At 46.2% G+C, this 15,886-nt stretch overlaps 1 protein-coding gene across 3 annotated transcripts in view; it reads left to right on the top strand.

The window, feature by feature from the left end:
• enox1 (ecto-NOX disulfide-thiol exchanger 1) overlaps positions 1-15,261 on the top strand; it is a 196,568-nt gene extending 181,307 nt beyond the window's left edge. For 2 of the 3 annotated variants that reach the window (XM_033032887.1, XM_033032886.1), the window contains 3 exons: positions 4,576-4,662; positions 13,113-13,198; positions 14,043-15,261. In XM_033032887.1, coding sequence (XP_032888778.1) covers positions 4,576-4,662; positions 13,113-13,198; positions 14,043-14,253 — 384 coding nt within the window. In that variant the 3' untranslated portion in view covers positions 14,254-15,261. Of the gene's footprint in view, positions 1-4,575; positions 4,667-13,112; positions 13,199-14,042 lie in introns of all 3 variants that reach the window. The other variant, XM_033032888.1, reaches the window with a different exon arrangement.
• The last annotated feature ends 625 nt before the right edge of the window (positions 15,262-15,886 follow it).

Below are 15,886 nucleotides of genomic sequence, written 5' to 3'. Positions count from 1 at the left end.
GGCACCAGACAAATCCTACACTATTCCTATGATGTTCTCTCCACATTCCCATCAACTTCCCACATGTTCTACCAATCACATGCACACTATGGGCTATTCACAGCCGCCCAGCTAGCCTATTGACCCGCACATCTTTGAGATGTGGGAGGAAACCTGAGCAACCAGGGGAAAACTCACACAGGGACAGTGGGAACACAGAGCTGAGATCAGGATCAAACCCGCGATGCAGCTCTACCCGCTGTGCATTTTCTATCTGACTCCCTCCCCCCTTGGGAACAGTGAGCATCCGGGAGTGACACTGGACATCAGCCATCTCCGGGTTAACACCAAACCTGTGCTGACACTCTCCAGAGAGGAACAAGGACAATTATTCCCTTGGGAAGAAATCTCTGGAACTGCTGCTGCTGCAGCTTTTATAGCTGTACGTTTTAGAATACAGATGTGACAACTGGGAGGCTTACTATTTGTTCCGAGAGTCCTTAGGGGTCAGCCGTAATAGTGATGGAATTGATTGGGTAATCATCTCCTTGCTCAGGCAATTTTGGCAGAGGTTTGTGTTTATTTTGTGTCAGAATATTGTACAGAAAGATCGGTTTCATTTATGTTATCAAGGAGGAGTAATTATGGCAATAAAGGCTGCTTGAACGCCAAGAATGGGATGGAAAGGGGTACATTTCTCTCACTCCCAACACGCCCACCTGAAATGACTGTGCAAATGCTTCATTGCCGAGGAGCTGTGTTCCAGTGAAGAGGAAGCAAGTTCCAAAGCCCCCGGTGGAGCAGCTGCCTCACAGTGCCAGAGACCCAGGTTCGATCCTTGGCTGCTGTCGATGTGGAGTTTGCACGTTCTCCCTGTGATCATGTGGGTTTTCCCCCGGCTGCTCCAGTTTCTTCCCACATCTCAAGGACCTGTGGGTGTATCGTTTAATTGACCTCTGTAAACTGCCCCTATTGTGCAATGCATTGACACGAAAGACTGGAGATTTTGGAGCGACCGTGGTGGGTGGCACAGTAGCACCGTGGTTAGGTCTATTGCCTCACAGCTCCAGAGGCCTCGGTTCAATCCTAACCACCGGTGCTATCCATGTAGAGCCTACACATTCTCCTTTGGACCGCGTGGGGTTTCCACTCCCCTCCAGATCCTCTGGTTTCCTCCCACATCCCAAGGAAATTGGCTGCTGTAAATTGTCCCTTATTGTAAGTGGCAGAAGAATTAGGGTTAGGTTTATTACTGTCACGTGTACTGAGGTACAGTGAAAAGCATTGTTCTGCATGCTATCCAATGAAATCAGATAATACTATCAGACTGATGGAGTGGGGATGGAGAGGGAGATAAAGAGAGGAAAAAGCCTGGCTAGTGATAGATGGATACAAGTTTGGACGGGAGAGAGGGGGCGGAGGTGAGAGTGTTTGGCAGTTGGGTCAACTAAGTGATAAGGGCTAGAGGTGAAAAGGAGAGAAAAATGTGTCAGATTAGGAGAGAAAATAGGAGTGAAATATAAAGCCAGAGAGGTGTGGGTGGGAAAAGACAGAGGGAAGAGGAAAGAGAGGGAATAAAAGGGAAACGAGGGATTTAGGGAGAGGAGACGAGCGTAGGGAGGAGGGGAGAGTATTCAATGGCTCCTCACTGTGCCAACACTGACCCCTAGTGGCCAGTTCTGTGACAGCAGCAGAGTTAACAATGTGCCTGAATTTGCTGGGGCTGCTATATCCCCAGTGTGCTTAAATATTTTAATTTTATTCACTCTCAGGATGTGGGTATCAAACTGTCATGAATTTTATTGCACATCCCTAATAAGGAGGTACTGATAGATCTGGGGAAGGACGGCTTTTTTGGAGAACATTATTGACCCAGGTGGGTTTAAACCGCAATCCTAGTAGTTTTATGGTTGACAGTCACTAGTTTTTTCAGCCTGGATTTTTATTTAATTACTTGAGTTCAAATGCCCCAGATTCCATGATGGTTAACACTGGGTCTGCTGTCTCTCCCTTCCCCCACTGCTCCTGTCTGTCCACTGACCTCCCTCGTCTGGTTTCACACATTAGCTTCCATTATTATCAGATTCCATAATCTGCAGAACTTTGTTGCATCCAATTTTCACCTCCTAGTTCCTGTCACTATCTCCACCCTACCATCCCTTAGCTGGGTCCTCCTTACCTGGATACACCTATTGCTTGTCAACCCCTGCCTTGTTCCTCCTCACCACTTTATACTGCCCATGCACTCTCAGTCCTGATACAATTCTTAACCTGGAATGCCGACTATCCCTTTGCCTCCATGGATGCTGCCTGACCCACTGTTCCCCTGTTTCAATGCTGTAGCGGGATCTGCTTGTACGCGAAGCATTAAAAGTTAGCAGGCATGTGCCGCAAGTGGTCAGGAAGGCAAATGACATTGCCAGGAGGCTGGGGATTACAGAAATAAGGAGGATTTGTCACAATTGTACATGGTTTTGTTGAGACCACACCTGGAATACTGTGTACAGCTTTGATCCCTTTATATAATGCTCACCTTGGATTTGGTCTGGAAGAGATTCACCAGGCTAGTTCCTGGCATGAAAACATTGTCTTGTTACGTGTGGTTAAATGGGCTTGTATTCTATGGAGAATGAAAAAGTGGTGGGTGATCTTATTGATGCGTAAGTTCCACAGAGGTCAGAGAATCTCTGGAATTCTTTACCTGAGAAGTTTGTGGTTGTTAGATCATTGGGGTATTTAAAAAGGAAGTGGATACATTTGTGAAAGATCATGGAATGGAGGGTCATGAGGAACTGGAGAAAAGGTGGGCTGTGCAGAAAAGATCTGGGGCAGATCGGTTGAGTTCAGACTGAATGGCAATGTAACGGCAGATTTTTATATCGTTCAAGAGATTACTCCCTCTAGCCACTAAGTAGACTACATGGTTAAGGAGAATGTCGTAATATGCATGTGAGCTCTCCGTGAGACCTTCAGAGCTTCTACACAGATAAATCTTCATAACACAGTCTTTTGATAAATAGTTTCTTTATTGTTGAAGAAACACAATAAGATACATCGGACCTTCTTCTCCGACTCGTACACTTTAATCTTCGTCCAGCATATCGCTGTAAACGTTAGAAAGCTCATCGTGTCTCCTTTTCATTTCACATGGTCGAAGGGTAAACCTTCCCCATGTAAGTTCAAAACTAAACTAAAAACTAAGCTTCTGTGCAAGAAACCTAGCTCCTTACACATCCTAAAATATGTAATAAATCCCACCCACATAATAACGGGCAGTCCAAAATTTAAAGGCAAATGCCATAATTAATGACACACAAAACAAGCCAAATGGTCACTGCAGGCAGGACAGGCTTGAGGGGCCGAGTGGCCTACTGCTGCTATTGTTTTCTCATGTTCTGGGACATATGTGTGATTTGCATTCAAAATACAATAGACAATAGGTGCACGAGTAGGCCATTCGGCCCTTCGAGCCAGCACCGCCATTTACTGTGATCATGGCTGATCATCCACAATCAGTTGTCCATTCCTGCCCCCTCCCCATATTCCTTGACTCCGCTATCTTTAAGAGCTCGATCTAATCGACCTGTTCCACTTAGGTGACTTTTTAGGCGAGTGCAGGAGACTCTGCGCTCGCCACATGGTCGCCACATGTTTGCTGGTGGTCTCTGGCGAGTCTCCTTCATGGTCGCGAGGAGTTCCCGCATTCTGGGAACTAGTCGTGGCCTCAATATGGTCGCCGCAAATATTTCAACATGTTGGAGATAATTGATAATCCTGTAGTCGTCGGTGCAGTGGTAGTGGGGTTGCCATGTAGTTGTAGGTAGTCAAGGTAGTCGTAGATAGTTTTAGTTAATCGCCTTTGCTGATCGGTCATTTTCATTGGCTCATTGGGGGGAAAAAACGTAAGCAGTAGTTTTCAGAACCAAGGATAACCGACCGGTAATGTTAAATGTCTGCCGAACTTCACAAATGTGTATCTCTGGCTTATTAAAAAGTTGTCTCCACTCCTTCTCCCCCATTCTTCCCCCCCCCCCCTCTTCCCTCCTCTTTTAAAGGACACTGTGCTAGCTGTCTTAATTACAGCACCAACCTTCCTGTTCATCGTGGTGTGTGTCTGTATCACCTTGGCTTTGCACCGTGTGAATTTCAGACAGCCCTCACCATGCTTGCCCTGGCCCCTGCCTTTGCGATGTATTTGTGTGTGTGTGTTTGTGTGTGTTCCCCTCAGTCGCCTTTCCAGTTCCCGGTTTTTCAGGCGACTGCCGGCAACTTGACAGTCGCCGGCAGTCCGCTGAAAACTCGCCTAAGTGGGACGGGCCCATAACTATTCAAGTCCCTGCTCAACAGTCCAAACTTTGGCTGTTGTCCAGTTTTGTAATAACTACACTACCACGCCTCCTGTGAGCTATAATCATAAAAGAGAATCAAGATTTTGTCAGTCCATTTAGTGTTTTAGCTTTATGCAGTTTCCCTCAAGGCGGGGAATGTTAATTAGAAAGGAATAATCACTTGTAATCACATGGATAGTAAAATATGCCTTTGCTTTCCCGGAGACTCCTATTACTCTCATAATTTCCCTTTGTATTTTCTGTGCAGGAGACGAATGGGTTCACCCAGAACAGGCTGAGCAGCGAGGGAAGTGTCGCCGCCCGATCTCTCAAATCAGAGAAAGAAGCTTTATTAGTGGGTACCGTATCCTGCCTTTCCCACATCTTCACTCTGAATTGCATTCTCGGCTTGATGTTGATGTAACATTGCATTCCTCACTGGCAAAAGCCTTTTGAAAACTTCTCACTGTGTCCCAGAAGTTGCGAACGGAACATCTAAAAGGCTCAGGCAACCCCCCATGGCTGGACCAACACTCAGTTAATAGACACAATCACTGGAGTAACTCAGCGGAACAGGCAGCATCTCTGGAGAGAAGGAATGGGTGACGTTTCATTTTGGGTTCCTTCCCTCCGGAAATGCTGCCTGTCCTGCTGAGTTACTTCAGCATTTTGTGTCCATCTTCGATTTAAACCAGCATCTGCAGTTCCTTCCTACACATTTTGTCCCAACGCTCAGTGAAGCTGCCTTTGATTGGTGACACACCGCCAGCTAAATGCTTTGGTTGATCGCCCACTGAATCCAGTGCCCAATAGCACCCAGCCAAAAATTGATTTTATATTTTCAACTGATGCCCATCAGGGGTTGAATGGGGGGGAGAAACGGGCTGTGCACGCGGGTGTCAGGGAGACGTGTAGCGTCGGGGATTGCAAACAGTTCACATCCGAGGCCACGCTGTGTATTAGGAAGTAGCACCTTTGGTCTGTCGACTTCCCAGTAATTACAGTGCTAATATGTGGCTTTTAAACATGCACTTTTCCTGCAGTTAATAATAATTTGCAGTCTAACATCTAAAATGTGGCATCCGTTTCTTTAATGCTTTCCAGCACATTATTGACTAATTGGACAATTGTGTCGCATAAGTAGTGTCTGGCAATGTCCAACAAGACAGCCCACCGCCTATCTTTGGTATTAGCATCGCTGAGTCCTCACCATCACCATCCAGGAGGCTACTATTGATAGGGCAGATTAGCAGTCACTTGAACAAGTGTGGATTGATTAGGGAAAGACAGCATGGATTTATTGGAAGGAAATTGCTTCCAATAATTTGACAGAATGTTTTGATGAAGTACGAGGAAGGTTTGTCTCCGTGATGTCAATCAGTACACAATGCACGAAGAAGGCAGGCAATTGGTGAGTTTGGGGCAAGGGATTATCTAACTCCCAAATTCCCTGCTTGTCCCCACCACCACCCCCACCCCCCCCCCCCCCCCCCCCCCCCCCCCTCCCTTCCAATATTGTGGCAATTCCAACATACATGAGCACACATATGATCAAGTTTGAGAGTTTGGTTAATATAATGGTTAATAATAAACTGCCTCTGCTTAAAATTATCCATTTGTATCGGCTAACACCTCCCATGGAAAATAAACCTGGATGCCATTGTCCACTGCAATCTGAAGATCAAGTGAAACAGGACAGTGTTGCTGCAGGGAATGCTTCTTCACAGTGTTTCATGGTTTGAACTCCACATGGAAACTACTTGACTCTGCTTATCTTAATGTATCTTAATAATGTAAGATTAATGGGTGTATCGTAATAGGACAATTCTCCTCGTGGGGTGTTAAGATGCAACCTGATAATACGCTTTCTATAGTGCACCTGCAGAAGATGGCCAGAGTGGTTGGAGGCATGCTGAACTTCCTTAGTCTTCTGAGGAAGTCGGTGTGCTCTCTTGGCCGTTTCATCAATATGTTTGGTTCAAGACACATTGTTGGTGATATTTATGCCTGAAGCTCATGACCAGTCTCCACTTTGGCATCATTAATGCTGACTGGGGCGTGTGCTCCAGCTCGTGTCCTGAAGTCGATAACCAGCTCCTTCATCTTGCTGACAGTGAGGGAGAGTGGTTGTCTTGACACCATGTTATCAAGCTTGTTATCTCCTTCCTGTACTCGTGACTCATCAATTTGCAAGATCCAACCCAGTTCTGTGGTGACATCTGCAAACTTGTAATTGGTGTTAGAACAGAAGGTGACTGCACCATCAGGAGTGGATCGGGAGTAGAGGCTGAACACATTCTTGTGGGGCACCATTGTTCAGAATTATCGTGGAAGATGTTTCGTAGCCTATTCTCACTGATTGTAGTCTAGGTTCAGGAAGTGAAGAATCCACAGGGGGTCCTGACTCCGAGGTCGAGGATAGACACAAAATGCTGGAGTAACTCAGCGGGTCAGGCAATATCTCTGGAGGGAAGGAATAGGTGATGTTTTGGGTCGAGACCCTTCTTCAGACTGATGTCAGGGGGGAGGGAGATATATAGGACACGCATTCCTTCTCTCCAGAGATGCTGCCTCCAGCATTTTGTGTCTACGGTTTAAACCAGCATCTGCAGTTCCTTCCCACACACCAAGGTCGAGGAATTTGCAGATGAGTTTGGTTAGGATATGGTGGAGCTGCAGTCAATGAATTGGAGGTAGACACAAAAACCTGGAGTAACTCAGCAGGACAGGCACCATCTCTGGAGGGATGGAATGGGAAACGTTTTGGGTCGAGACCCCTCTTCAGACTAGTTAGGGGAAAGGCTAATGAATTGGAGTCTAACATAGGTGTCCTTGTTGTCTAGATGCTCCAACAATGAGCGTGGAGCCAAGTAAATGACGTCTGCCGACATGAACTAAATCACGCCCTCTCCCCCACCCCCCCACATCCCTGGCAAAAAGAATTTCACTACACCTAGGTGTATGTGACAATAAATCAACCTTTGACCTTTGACCCTCATTCTTTCCTTTGATCTGTGAGCGGACAGGCCTTATTATAACGATTCTCCCTGTTGTGCTGCATTTCTTTGGCATGGCAGTGGGGACAGACAAGAAATGAGAGCAGTAGGCCATTCAACCCAGGTGACCCCAGTATTCAGGGAATCATGTCTCTTCTCTCTCAGCATCACTTTCCAGCATCTGAGCATCCACAGCCCTCTTGGGTAGAGGATTCCACAGATTTACCACCATCTCAGTGAGGACATTTCGTGTCTCATTTCTGAATAACGGGACAGCATTGAGGGGTCTGGTACCAGATGCCTGGGAGGCCCCTACACCTACCAGGCATGGTAGTGCCTGCCATGACTCCCAGCAACACGGCAGGTTGTCATGTCCTGGGGATTTTCACCTTTCAAAACCATTAATTTCACTAATAATTTTTTTTAAGTAATGTTAACTTCGTTGAGCTCCTCGGTGACTCTAGACACATCACGTGAAGACAAACAGAAAATGCCTTTTTAATTTCTCTCCCATACAAACTACTTTTGTCTTACCCTCCTTGCTCTCATATTCTGCTTTCTCTTTTAACTGTTTTCTTCCTCCTTTGGTGAATTTAGTTTGACTCCTTGAGCTTTTTTTTGGCAACGTTATTAATTGAATACAGCTTTTATCATCGCTTAATACCTGAGGCTTAACATGTTAGAATTTTTTTTTTGCCTGAGGGATACAAACTACACATTGATTCTTTAATAGTTATCCATTGCCAGTAAAATACCTATGATCTCATCCATAGATATTTAGTCCTCTGGAATATTGCGAAACAGTTCTCGAGGTTGTTTGGTGTTAAATTGGATCATGATGCAATGGGTTAAGAGGCCAGGGTAAATGTCGAGATGTTTCCACTAGTGGGAGGGACTCGGACAAGGTGACATTATTACCACAATAGGGGGTGTGCATTTAATAGTGAAGTGTGTCGGGATGTAATGCTGAGGCTCTATAAGGCGCTGATAAGGCCACATTTGGAATATTGTGAACAATTTTGGGCACCATATGTGAGGATGGATGTGCTGGCGCTGGAGTGGGTCCAGAGGAGATTTACAAAAATGATCCTAGGAATGAGTAGGTTAACCTATGATGAGCGTTTGTCGGCACTGGGCCTGCACTCGCACGAAGGGGGACCTCATTGAAACATACGAAATAGTGAAAGGCTTGGATGGAGTGGATGTGGAGCGGATGTTTCCACTAGTGGAAGAGTCTAGAACTAGAGGTCATAGCCTCAGAATTAATGGACATTCTTTTAGGAAGAAGATGAGGAGAAATGTCTTTTGTCAGAGGGTGCTGAATCTGTGGAATTCTTCGCCATAGAAGGCTGTGGAGGACAAGTCAGTGGATATTTTTAAGGCAGATAGATAGATTCTTGATTAGTACAGGTGTCAGAGGTTAGGGGGAGAAGGCAGGAGAATGGGGTTAGGAAGGAGAGATAGATCAGCCATGATTGAATGGCGAAGTAGACTTGAGGGGCCGAATGGCCTAATTCTACTCACTTACGACTTTATGAATTTCTTCTCACTGAGGATGGTGAATCTCTGGAATTGTTTTCCCTGAATGGTTAGGGAGGCCAGTTCACGTGGGGTCTTTAATGCATGGGTTTTGAATTAGATACATATTTGAAAGATGGGGGAATTGAGGGCCAGGGGGAATTGGCCCAGAAGAGAGGAGCCCTGGGGTAGACCAGCCATAATCATAGTGATGGTCCTGGCTTGAGGGGCCTGGTGGCAGACTCCTGCCCCTGTTTTCCTGTGTGATACTGCTGCTGATTTTAAGGCAAAGTGACAAAGGGCAACAGGCAGGACTGATGCACGGTTGCTGTTAATGTCTGCACAACATCAGAGTGACGAACACAATGCACTGTGTCGGAGAGATTGCCAGAGGCAGCAGGACCCTTGAGGATTAACTGTATAAATATATCAGTGGGAAGGCATTTAGAATATTGCATTCAATCTTGATTCAAATAACTGTTGATTCATTAGAAAGGTCTTAGGGGAGAGCAGGCGAAATATTTTGATCAGTGTTGCCTGGGCAGACCAGGAAAATGACAAGTGACTCTGACTTTTAAAATAAAGAGAACTTCCATCAAATTGGAGGCACTGATTTATTTAATGTGTGGACCAAGGAACATTTTGTGAATATTGCAGCTGAACAACAATCGTGTGTTCATGCATCTTGGTAGTAGGAATAAAGACGTAGACTATTTTCTAGATGGGGAGAGATCGGAGGATCAAAGGGACTTGGGAGTACTGGTGCAGAATTCCCAAAAAGTTAGTTTGCAAGTCGAATCAGTAGCAAGGAAGGCAAATGTAATGTTAGCATTTATTTCGAGAGGACTAGAATATAAAAACAGGGATCTAATGCTGAGGCTTTATAAGGCACTAGTCAGACCGCATTTGGAACATTGTGAGCAGTTTTTGGCCCCACATCTGAGGAAAGATGTGTTGGCATTGGAGAGGATCCAAAGGAGGTTTTATGAGAATGATCTCAGGAATGGTTGGGTTAACATATGAAGAGCATTTGACGGCACTGGGCCTGTACTCGCTGGAGTTTAGGATGAGGGGGGACCTCTTTAACATTACATAGTGCAGGTGCTGCATTCAAGTAGCACCTCACACCACTGCTGCGAAAGATTGCTTCAAGATGGACATCCTACAATTTGATAAGTTCTTTATTTGTTGTGAAGTTTTGGGGGATTCTGAAAAGCACTGCAGTAAAAATCCATTGAGTGGCTCAGGATTTTAGAGGAGCTCCAGGCTGTTGGACGCTGTTGCATTAATATTCACAGCACACTTGCAAAACACTTTTTTAGAGATGTTACACTTTATAAACATAAATTTTCTCGTGATTTGATTAAATTTCACGTCAGTACAATGATCTGAACTAGGAACCATGGCCCTTGTGAGAGGTAAGGAGCATTGGATTCGGGGCTGGGGGCAGTGGTAGGAAGCACGAGAACTAGGGCCTTGGTGAGTCAAAAGAGAATGCAGGAACTTGGGTCCCAGTGACTGCAAGGATGCATATGAACTGCGTGTTGAAGAGAGTGTGGGTGTCAGCACCCCATGAATCAGATGCTGTACATAGGGGTTTCTGAGTCATTGGAGAGCATATTATTATAGGTTTGCTGTGTATGTGTAATCTGCCCTACCCCCCCCCCCCCCCCCCCCCCCCCCCCCCCCCCCTTTGTATAAATGTTCTTCAGTCACATTCTGCTGTCATGGTGGAGATGCTTTAATTTGGAGGATATCTTTCGTTACTGAGCTGTGAGCATCAGAGACAGGGCAACATTCATCTCTTCCTCAATTATCGTCGGGTTGCTAGCAAGTTGCCTTCTTCCAATCTCTTGTTGCAAACTATGCCCAAGAGCTACTGGTGAGGGAGTGGCAACACTTAGACCCAGCCATGGTGAAGGGTGGGGATGTATTTCCAAGGCAGGAGCATAGACAACTCAGAGGGGAACCAAGGTGTGGTGGTGTCTTCCTGTGCGTGCTGCCCTCATCTAGAGCTAATAAGTTGTTGTGAAGTTTCTAATAGGTGGCACACGCTGTAGTTATGGTCACATACATCAGGGGGCCATTCTGTCCACCGAGTCTGCACCTACCACCAAACACCCATGTACACTGATTCGTCTCACATTCCCATCAACTCACCCCGGATTCCACCAATACACAGACAGGGCAATTTTCAGCAGCCAGTTGACTTTGGGAAGTGGCTAGAAACTGAAGCACCAGAGGGAAACCCAACAGGGAGAATGGGAGACAGTGCAGACTCCACATCGACAGAGCGGAGGTCAGGATTGAACCTAGGCCACTGGAGCTGTGGAGGGTCTGAGTAGTTATTGTGTAGGCTGGGGCATGAGGTGTCAGTGTGTCCTGGACTGGACTGTCCTGGACAGTGTCGATCTTCCTCAGTGAGGTTGAACTGCACTCTTCCCAGCAATTGGAGGCAATTCCGAGCAGGGTTGTAGGAAAGTGTCGCTTAGTGCAGAACATCCGGCTTCTGATCCACTGTAGCTTGTCAGGTGGCATCTCTGGAGGAAATGCTTCGGTAATATTTGAGATTGGAACCCTTCTTCAGACTTAGATGTGGCCCTTGTGGCTAAAGGTATCAGGGGGTATGGAGAGGTACAGGATACTGAGTTGGATGATCAGCCATGATCATATTGAATGGCGGTGCAGGCTCGAAGGGCCGAATGGCCTACTCCTGCACCTATTTTCTATATTTCTATGTTTCTAAGACCAGATCACTGGAGGTGTTGAACGAGAGACAATTTTTTGAAGGATGGAAGAATTGAGGGCCATTGGGAACTGGCACAGAAGAGGAGTTGAGACCAGCATAGCTCCGCCATGACCTTGGTGAAAGGTTTAGTTTAGTTTAGTTTAGTTTATTGTCACTTGTGCCGAGGTACAGATAAAACCTTTTGTTGCGTGCTAACCAGTCGCCGGGAAGACAATACAGGATTACAAGGGAGATACAGTGTACAGATCCTTCAGTATGAGAAAAGGAATAACGTGACAGACTTGAGGGGCTTGGTGTCCTATTCCTACTTCTGTTTTAAAATCCAAAGTGCAGGAGGTACTCAGCAGGTTAAGCGGCATCTGTGGAAGGAAATTGACAAGCGGTGATTTGGGCCGGGACCCTACATCAGACTGAAGAAGGATCCCAATCCAAAACGACATCTGACCTTTTTCCTCCACTTATGCTGCCTGACTCAATGAGATCATCCGGCACTTTGTTTTTTGCTTAAGATTCCAGCATTTGCAGCCTCTTGTGTCTATGTCACATATTTTAGGTAACTGGGAAAAAACACAGATGAGAAACATTTCTTGTAAAATTTGGAATGGTCTGGAGTTCACTGACTGAAGGATGGTGGATGCAGACTTGCCGATTAAAAGGGCATTGTGCATGTATGTTAAATATCGGCATGGTGTAGGGTAAGGGGCAGTGGGACATATACAGAGTGTCAAAGGCCTCCTCATCATACTGTTGTCAAAATCACACTAACCATGCCAGCCCAACCCAGACCAGCACACAAACCAACCTCCTTTCCATGGACTCCATTTGCACCTCATGCTGCCTCAGCAAGGCCACCAGCATAATCAAGGATAAGTCACACCCTCTACTCCCCTCTCCCATCAGGCAAAAGCTATAGAAGTATGAAAACACACACCTCCAGATTCAGGGACAGTTTCTTCACAGCTGCTAACAGTTTCTTCTGAGCTGCTATCATCCTAACAACGAGAGAGCAGAACTGAACAACTATCCGCCTCATTGGTGACCTTCGGACTATCTTTGATCGGACTTTACTGGCTTTAATTTGCACCAAACGTTATTCATGTTATTCCCTTAATCATGTATCCATCTATACACTGTGGATGGCTCGATTGTAATCATGTACTTTCTTTCCGCTGACTGGTTAGCACGCAACAAAAGCTTTTCGCTGTGGTTCAGTACACATGACAATAAATTAAACTCAAACTCAAACTCCACTGCATCTCCCCTGCCCGCATCTCCAGTGGAAGCTTCAGTGAGGAAACACTTTGGATTCCTGATATTCTCTCCCTGGTATTGAACCTCACCTTCACCTCAAGCCATTGGTCAACTGCATTTCGTTGTCTCTGTACTGTACACTGACAATGACAATTAAAGTTGAATCTGAATCTGAATCTGAATCTGAATCTGAGTAACCTCGTCAAGAGGCCCTTATTCCTTCACTAGTCATGATGTAGAGTTTGCTTTACATAATGCTGAGCTTTCAATTTCTGTATCTTTTGTGGCCAGGGATCATATCGGCCTTCCTCCACGTCCACCCGTTTGGAGCCAACATTGAGTACCTGTGGTCCTACCTACAGCGATTGGATGCCAAGGTAATCTCTACAATGTCACGCTTCTGGGACAGGTAGCCAGGACTGGGGTGCCCAGGATAGGTTAACCTTCTCATTACTCATGTCCAGTCAGTGTCGATGGGGAATGTTCAATTCCATGACAGATCAAAGTGAGCTCTTATGGGAGAATCCAGCTGGTGGTCTAACCAGCCTGCCTCAGCTACAGCTTCTGTGTGAGCGATTATCCAGCCATATATTTAAACCTATATCTCATTCTAAAATACTTTTTTTTTTTTTTTTACTTTAAGACTTTCGATGATTTTTGTCCGTATAGTGTTTCCCTTCACTTTGCTTCCTTTATCTTTGTCGGAGCAGAAATGTAAGAGATTGTTGTTGTGACGGGACTTGGTGCTCTGGGCACTTCAGTTCTCTCTCACATCCCAAAGACAAATGGGTGGGTGGGTTAACTTGCTCCTTGTGGGATAGAGGGGGGGTGGGCGCATATACAGAACTGGTACTAGGGCAATCCCTTCAACGCACCACCATTTCCTGTAAGCAAAGAGGCTGCACTGGCTGCCATGACGGGTGAATAGTGTGGGGGGGGGGGGGGGGGTTGGGGCAGCAGAAGATCTCGGCCCACCTTAGAGTTGGAGGCGTATCTCAGGGGGGAAGTACCTGTTTTACTGCACATAACAGAACATGTAGCCCAGAGGTCATAGTTTAAATATGGTTTCCCTGTGCATGTGATAGAAAAGTAACCGGTCCATGGAAACCAGGGTCAGAGTCAGAGGAGAACCTTGTGTTGACATTGGTTGACATCGGAAGTCTGAAGTGTGGGATTGATTTCCAGCGGATCTTTATGTGCGCCGTGTACGTTTCTCCACAGATATCTTCGGGAGAAATTGAAACGCTTCTCCAACAACTGCCGAACATGTTTAAGCAAGAGTTCACTGGCGTTGGAGCTACACTGGAGAAAAAATGGAAATTTTGCGGTTTTGAGGGAATTAAGTGTGTCAGCCAATGACCTGAGATGGAGAAAAAAACTCTGTGGATTTCAGATTCCATTCGGTTTATGCATCGGCAAGCGTGAAATTTAACGATTATGGATTGAAAGGCACAGAGCTGCCGTGACCCGAGATCTAATGACCATTTCTACCTTGTCTCTGATGACTGACTCCAGACCCTGGTGCCTGGCCAGTGCCAGGATGTGGTGACTGTGGCATGACCTTCGTTGGACACACTTGTCCCCAGACTTTAATCCACGAGGAACAAAGGAAAAGACAGTGAGAGAGGTTGGGGAGGGAGGGGTTGGTGGAATAGAAGGGGGAGGGAGTGTTGGTGGGGGATGCGTTATTGGGAGCTTGACAACACATCACCGGGAATAAAGGTGGAACGAACTGAAGCCCTTGTAGTATTGCGCAGGAGAGATCTAAAAGTGGGGACAGGGACCCAGATCCCTGACCCCAGGTAGAACAGCGAACCTCGCCCTCTCATCAAGCCTTGACTGAGCTGTATTTCTGGAACAGGCTCTAGTTGTGTGCCAAACATCACCAAAGCTGCCCAGGCTACATGAGCATCAAGATTGAAGGCCCAGTCCTCAGGAGCCACTCACATGTGCTGGCGTCCCTCTCTAACATGCTCAGGGGGCAGGGAGCTCCTGCATTGATCTTCCACTGCATCCCACCTATGCGACTGGGCATTGAGCACTGATCAGAGCAATGGACCCAGGGGGAGAGCAGAGTATTATTAATTCTCTGGTCGGAGTCCACATGCTGAGAATACCCAATAATGGGCACCCCTAGACTATCTCCAGCCTGGTTGCCCTGCCCCAACCCTAAAGTCGTGTCTTGTTCATATGGTCTCACTCCATGAACGCCCAGTTAAAATGACCCGGAAAATGTCTCAATTACATTTCTATGCGGAACTAAAATCAATTTTCAGTTGCATAAAGTTGAAGATGCAATGGTGCAAATGTTTTCTTGTGCTTTTCTTCCATTCTTTCCCCTCACCTCCTGTCTTATGTGACCATCGTGTTTGCACATCACACAGATGGAGAAGTATTATTATTGTGTAATTTGGAAATAAATTATTTTTCTGAAAGTTTACATTGTTACCTTTTACATCGAGCCGTGGCTGTAGTGGCTTTTCCAGCTTTCCGGGTTTCTGGACAATCCTTTGGGCTCAGGATATCATCTCCCAAGTGAGAAATGTGAAAAGGTAACTCGGGTTAGGTTTGACCTATTGGAAGCAAGTGATATTTGCTAAATGACAAATGAAGTTCACCTATTACTATAAATCTTACTGACTGAAAGAAGTGGACAGCTGGTCATGGAAAATGAATCAGTAATCAGTGGAAGTGGACCACAAAATGTCAACATGTGCAGGGTGACCAGACAACAGACTAAGTTATGTGAAGAGATGGCAGACCAGTGAGAGGGAACCACACAGGGTGCAGGGATACTGGGCAACAAGGCAGCTAACGAGCCATAGAGCTGCACTGCACGAAAACAGGTACTTGGGTCCAACTCCTTGGTGCCGACCAGCTGGCCTAATGGAGCTAGTCCCAGACGATCCAGGAGTGATTCCAGCAAACTGAGTGTAGACATGGCAGGGTGCCATGATGAACCAGGAGCATGGATGGACAGTGTGAAGGAGCAACTGAGCGAGGACTGAGCAACGGTAATCGGCTGCACGAAGGGCGGGGTGGTTGGAAGTTGACCATGAAATGTG

This window comes from Amblyraja radiata, chromosome 14 (genome assembly GCF_010909765.2).
Source record: "Amblyraja radiata isolate CabotCenter1 chromosome 14, sAmbRad1.1.pri, whole genome shotgun sequence".
In the NCBI taxonomy this organism is placed as follows: Eukaryota; Metazoa; Chordata; class Chondrichthyes; order Rajiformes; family Rajidae; genus Amblyraja; species Amblyraja radiata.
This window is presented reverse-complemented; position numbering and strand designations above follow the sequence as displayed.